General features: G+C 43.7%; 1 protein-coding gene across 1 annotated transcript; it reads right to left on the bottom strand.

Moving 5' to 3' along the window:
* Window positions 1-896: 896 nt before the first annotated feature.
* On the bottom strand, window positions 897-6177 carry si:dkey-12e7.1 (uncharacterized protein LOC557553 homolog). The gene is made up of 3 exons (XM_062389168.1): window positions 5818-6177; window positions 3925-4562; window positions 897-3676 (listed from the first exon to the last, which is right to left on the bottom strand). The coding sequence occupies exons 2-3, from the start codon at window positions 4486-4488 to the stop codon at window positions 3089-3091; spliced, it is 1152 nt and encodes a 383-aa protein (XP_062245152.1). The 5' UTR covers window positions 4489-4562; window positions 5818-6177; the 3' UTR covers window positions 897-3088.
* Window positions 6178-6606: the final 429 nt, after the last annotated feature.

The following is a 6606-nucleotide window of genomic DNA, read 5'->3' as shown; positions in this document are numbered from 1 at the left end:
CTGGGAACAGATGTTCCTGTTGAAGGGTCAAGGAGAACAAACCAACCCCAGCATGTTGAAAAATCAAGTTCGCTCAACGGCGGTGTCAGATCATCACCACAGCGAGGCCGGGTGCAGGTGGAGGCCATCTTACTCGTCGGGATGACACTTCATCCTGGGTCAACAGGGATGAAATGACTTTTACGACACTTGTGAAAGCACATTCTGGTGTAACTTGAGAAATACGCACACCATCATGAATCGCCTGCATGTAGTGGAGAGGTTTTAAGAGCGAGGCAAAGCAAATAAAAAAAACATGAAACAATCCCCTGCTGAGCATTCAAAGATTGGATTCCGGTAAATTCAAAATGTCTGAAGGACCAGATGTTACAACATCTGTCACAAGGTTCTACTGACGGAGCCGTCGCCTGGTAAATTCATGTTCCCTGTGTAAAACACACACACGCATGCACACACACACACACACACACACACGCACACACACAGGACATCACATTGACTTGATCTAATTTCCCTACTTGTAACCTAAACTTGTCACCATAAAATTAAATGATTTACTTTTTGTCCCCAAAAGGCAGAAAGGTCCCCATAATGTAAGTGTGTAAACAGGTTAAGTCCCCACAAGGTGAATGAAAAACATCCAGAGGTTCAGAGGACCGGAGAGAATTGTGTTCCTGTAATTTAATCAGAAATGTTCCCAAGTTTCAAAAAGGTGCACAGGCAGGTGAGGAGGGAAGGGATGAAGTCTGGTGAACAGGTTTGGGGTGGTAAAGGTCTTTCAACACACACAAACACACACACACACACACGCACGCACACGCACACACACACCTGTAGAGTCATAATTCCTAATAACACAACACCCCAGCATAGAAAGTCAAAAACGACAACAAAGATACGAGCACAATCATTTATGGATGATCTTGTGGAATGTTTTACACTCAAACGTCTCATGACATCAACAATCACACATACACACACACGCACACATTGATTCTGTGCACGCTGGAGAAAATAAATACCCTCATGCACACGTCTGCAGGGACTGAAGCACGAGTTCATGTTCGCCAACTCTTGGACGAGAACGTCCCCTACTGGCGAGGACCAGAACTGCAAAGGCACTGACTCCAGAACAGTTTGAGGCTCTAAGGTAAAAAGAGGACGACAGTAACATTTCACAACATAAATAAATTGGAATTTCCTGATCATAAATAAAAAATGATTTGGAAGAGACGGTTCAATGATTCATGAAATCCATAAGTTAGCTCTCTCTCTGCATTAGAACAACACTTTGCAACGTTTCACCTCAAAGCAGCAGTTTGATTAAAGTGAGTTTGATCAGTAACAGTAACGTAGTGTTGCCTTAAAAAGGAAAAACACAAAATCAAAGTCAAGATCACACAACAACCCAAAAGAGGCCATCTTAATCTTATCTTCGTGTGGACTCATTGTTCACTTAGATTTAGAGTGTGATTGAGTTAAAGGACATTTGAGCCTTTTCCTTTCCACAGATGACCATTTTTCATCTGTTGCCAAAATTTTCATAGTTTTTTTTTAATACAATTATCGTGTCTTTGAGCACACGATCACTTAAGCCTCCATTTTAAATATCTCTCATCTATATTGAGCAGTTTTCTTTGAAAGCTTCATGAATCAGAAACATTAAATGTTCGTCTAAGGTTAAATACTGAATTACTGAATTCCATCGATGACCGAATGACAACAGTAAAAATACAGTACAGTACAAAGCGCTTTTCCACAATTGAGGAAATTATATTCTTGATAATCTGACACTTAGAATAAAGGCAAAAATATTGTTCATTTTTTTTTAAGGAATATTTTTTAATAAAGGTTCAAATATTTCGATGAGAAAGACGTAATATTCCATTGGTAAAATTTCAGAAAAAGTAGGAATATAACAATAATAAAATAAGTATAAAGTTGTGATATTTTAATTCCCAAAACTGTTTATTTAATGAAATTTAAACTTCCTTGAAATGATTCAGGACTTTATTCCTGACGTACTGGGTTTCTTCTCAAAAAACTTTAAGGGATTTAAATTCCGAAATGACAACTTTTACTGAACACTGACTTCAAACTAAAATGTTCAAATATGTTTGCCTTTATTCTGAAGGGTCAAACAATCCCTCAGCCCCAGAGCACTGTTTTCACTCATGATGCTTTCAGAGCTGCGCTGAAGTCTGGACATTTTCCTGAGATTTTCCAGAGGGGCTACAGGAGAGAACCCAAGAATCTGGGTGTATTGATCTGAAACTTTTCTGGAACCTTTGCTGACAGTCCCCTAGAGTGATCTTCAGAAAACGTGAGAGTGAGTCCATCTGAAAACACCTCAGGAAAATGTCCAGAGAAGGAACCGTGAGCAGAGTAGATGATGTTTCTAACACGTGACGGAGGTGAAACCGGAAGAAAACTAATATGTCAGGAGATTCCAGAGCTTTTGGTGATAATGGCTGATGCCGAAGTGGATGAGCTGTAAACAACAACACTGATCTTTCCACAGCAGAACGTATGCGTCATGTCCGGCCTCCTGCTGTTATACAGGCTTCGCCCCTCCCCTGAATGCTCCCACATGTTCCTGTTGTTGTGAACGAGTCGGACCCGACAACCTGCTGCTGCTTCACATGGAAAAGACCAACGTTGGAGCATTTTGCAGAGTTCAAGTCTGAGAGCAGCTTTAGTTTAAAGGCATCTATCCACAACATGGAGAAGCCACCAGTGTTTTGATAATACATGGGCCTACACACGTCAGGTCAAGATGTCATCGATGTCACTTTTCCAGCAGTGAAATGAATCCAGACCAACACGAGTCGGTGAAATCAGCACGAAGCATCTTTGCTTTTTTGGAAATATTCGACAAACAGAGTTAAAATAAAAACGATGTTGCTCATCATCGTCTTGTCAATGTTTTGGAAACAACTTGCAGTCATTTGATTATAATTCAAGTCTGAGTTTTATCTGCAGCCTTATGTGCATGAATGTGTTCCTATGAGGCACGTTCAGAAAATAAAAACGATGTGTGAGAATCATCTATTGCTTTCTTCTGGAATCTGCCAGCTCATTCAGGTCACTACCACAGCCAGCTGTCTAGATGCTGAACGCAGTAACAGGACTGTTCCAGGATGGCCGACAGCTCCCCGTAGCTCTCCTCTCTCCACGTGGGAAGCAGCCTCTCATTGTTTAGGGCCTGAAGCTTTGGCGTCCCCTCCCGGAGGACGTGGTACAAGCACGGCCAGCGGTGCTGAATCCTCAGCCTGGTCCTCCGGTCCAGCGTGATACCACGGACGATCTTCTTGGCACGAAGCTCACGCAGGACGGGCAGCTTCAGGCAGGAGAAGACTAAGCCTCGGCTGGGCGACACGTCCAGGAACTCCAGAGACGGAGACTCCAGGGTGTACGAGATGCCGAGATTCCTCAGCGGCACCAGGATGTGCAACGTCAGAGACTTCAGGTTGGGCAGGGAGTTGGTTAAGGTCTGCAGCGTCGAGGGAGTCACTCCTTTGAATACCCAGAAGTATTTGAGCTCGAGGACTCGCAGATGCTGGAACTGGGTGAGCAGCGACACGGACACGTCCGACCAGTCGAAGTGGAGCCGCAGCTTGGAGATGCGTGGGCAGCTCTGAGTGAGCTCAGTGAGCAGCTCCTGGAAACTGGTCACCTGTCAAACCACAGAGAAGAACAATGAGCTGAGAGATTTGTTTGTTTAACAGTTTTTCCTCATGGTTTGTTTCTGTATCAGATTCTGTCAGGAAGTGTTGAATGACTGTTTTTCACTCATCGTGAATTTATTTCCTCAGTGACACATCGTCAGACACCTCTCCCGGTTGAACTGGACCAAACAAACACTTTATTAACTCTGAACAACTCATCAAAGACAGATTCACAGTGAACACATCATCACGTTACCTGGTCCATTTTGGTGATGCTGTCCTGGTGTGAACTGGAGCTGGAGTGGACCTTGAGGTCGAGCGGCTCCAGCAGAGTGAAGGTCCAGTTCAGATCCAGGTGGCTGAGGTCCCTGCAGTGAACATTGTTCAGCAGGTGGCTCAGCAGCTCGCTCCACTTGTTGAAGCGATCCCCCAGGTCGAAGCTGGCCTTCAGCGTGAGCAGACTGGCCCGGCGGGAGATGAGGTGGTGGGTGTAATGGTGCACCCAAGCTTTCCACCTCTCAAACTCGCGGTTGGAAACCAGCAGCCCCTCCTGACCCAGGTGGAAGACACCGCGTCGGGAATAGTCCGCCACCCTCCACAGCTTCCAGGAGCGGACGAGGCAGCTCCAGCTCAGGCAAACCAGAGCGCAGCTGCACTTGTCCACCTCGTTCAGGAAGGACAGGACGTGCAGCTGGCACTCCACCGGCAGGAAGTTGAAAGGGAAGAAGTCATCTGCCGCTTTGCGCCGGCTGCTCACGGGGACCAGGTGTCTCTTCCGTGGGGACATGGTGGCAGATGAGGAGATGATGATGCTGGTCATTGGTGGAGGTCAGAATCTCCACCGGGTGGTCTTGTGGTCCAGCTTTGCCATAAATATCTTGGGTCCTGTGGAGTCTTAAGAAAACAAAAATAAACTTTTAAACTCCAAGATGATCAAGGCAGAAACACACAGACTCCAGTCACTGGGAGGTCGAAGCTAAACCAGGTAATGACACATGCCTTTGAGCACAGAATGGATGAAATAATAATAACCAGAAATTCCACTGAAAAAACGACCTCCATAGCAGAGGTGGTTAAAATAAGAAGAAGAAGAATAGGGTGCTATTCAAAATCTAGATTACATGGTGCTTCACAAAGCTGTTTAAAGACAATAGTTATAAATATAAAAAAGACAATTCAAAGGTAGATTCATGTTCTGAGTAAAATCCAGATAGGTTCTTAGATAAATGTCTTATGAAGGGACTCAAACCTTGTCTCTAAATTTATCCATGACCTACTCATGCTTAACCCTGGTTAACCAACCCACAATTCACACCCAACCCCTAGCACTCACCAGAGTTACAAACTGCTGATCCCAAACCATACCTCTAACCTCGATTTAACTGTAAGACATGTCATAACTTCAGAATTGAATGGTTTACGTTAAGATTAGATAATCCTTTATTAGTCCCACAATGGGGACATTTCGGTGGGGACAAGACCCAACAACATGTGAAATAACTTAACCACACACACACACACACACACACACACACACACACACACACACACACACACACACACACACACACACACACACACACACACACACACACACACACAGGACATCACATTGACTGGATCTAATTTCCCTACTTCTAACCTGAACTTGTCACCATAAAATTAAATGATTTACTTTTTGTCCCCATAAGGCAGAAAGGTCCCCATAATGTCAGCGTGTAAACAGGTTAAGTCCCCACAAGGTGGATGAAAAACATCCAGAGGTTCAGAGGACCGGAGAGAATTGTGTTCCTGTAATTTAATCAGAAATGTTCCCAAGTTTCAAAAACACTATAGATGATTTCCCTTTAAACTCAACAGACTAAATGTGAGTCCTTCGTCTGCAGGTGATTAAACCGAGTTTGATGTAAAGCTCGTGCTTCGGTGACTTCCTCTTGGAACGAGCCGGCAGGTAACGTGATATTCACGTGGTCAGTAATCGAAGTATTGAGTGACACGTCGGTTTGATACTCGAGTTTCTCCGGCAGCTCCGTTAGGATGCTGCTCGCCTGTCAATCAAGTTAACACGTCACACGCGGATGAGCTAATGGTCCCGAAGTGGAGATTAGATGTGTTTATTCTTTTATCAACACGGAAGTGTCGTGTTTACCTTTTTCTCGAACTGGCTTCCTCCTCGTCCTCGGTTAAAAAAAAGCTAAGCTGCTAGGAGCTAGCAGGCAAACAGACAAAGGAATTAAAATTAAAGATAATTAAAGCGCGTTATTCCCAATGTTACTATATTTCATCTCATAAAGCGACGCATTAAAAACGGTTAAACTGGTTAAACAAAGTTAAAACGTAAAAGCCGTGAGGATACGTGGTCAGTAAGGGTCCCGGCTAGTTAGCATCCGAACAGCTGAGCTCTGTTGTTGTTTTTGTTGTGGCTCGATGGTGATGGCGTCATCAATGTGCGTTGGGCTGCTTGCTCCATCCGCCGGAGTCTCGCCCCCGGGCGGGGGTTAACTCATGGGACACCGCAGTCTGCGTGAGAAGAAGAAGAATTGTTGTTATTTTAATAAATATGCGGTTTGAGTGACGATAAACTGTTTGATTGATAATGATTTCAAATAATTTGTTTTTTTGATGTGGTGTTGTGTTTTTCTCTGAAGCAAAACAATAAAACATAAAACCAATCAGACTATAAAAATATATTTTTTCTCTGTTTTAAACAATTGTGTGTATGTGTGTGTGTGTGTGTGGGGGGGGGGGACACGTGATAATATTCATGACTCAAGAAGGTTTATTGTAATTTTCCAAACATGAGAGGAAACGAAACTGAGCAGCAGAGAAATAGAAACACTAGAATCTACAAGCTAAGCAGAGGTAGCAAATAAATACAATAAAATAAAAGCAATAAATCAAAGAGAATCTCAAAACTAAACAAGGTTAAAAACAATGC

Source organism: Platichthys flesus, chromosome 6 (genome assembly GCF_949316205.1).
Source record: "Platichthys flesus chromosome 6, fPlaFle2.1, whole genome shotgun sequence".
NCBI classification, from domain to species: domain Eukaryota; kingdom Metazoa; phylum Chordata; class Actinopteri; order Pleuronectiformes; family Pleuronectidae; genus Platichthys; species Platichthys flesus.
Note: the sequence above shows the minus strand (reverse complement) of the source record. Positions and strands in the feature narration are given on the sequence as shown.

What these genes read in the sequence shown, in the direction of transcription:
- si:dkey-12e7.1 (XM_062389168.1), bottom strand. Translation starts at nt 4,488, where the DNA reads ATGACCAGCATCATCATCTCCTCATCTGCCACCATGTCCCCACGGAAG. An exon ending in GCATCACCAAAATGGACCAG is followed by an intron (nt 3,677 to 3,924) that starts GTAACGTGATGA and finishes GTGGTTTGACAG; the next exon opens with GTGACCAGTTTCCAGGAGCT.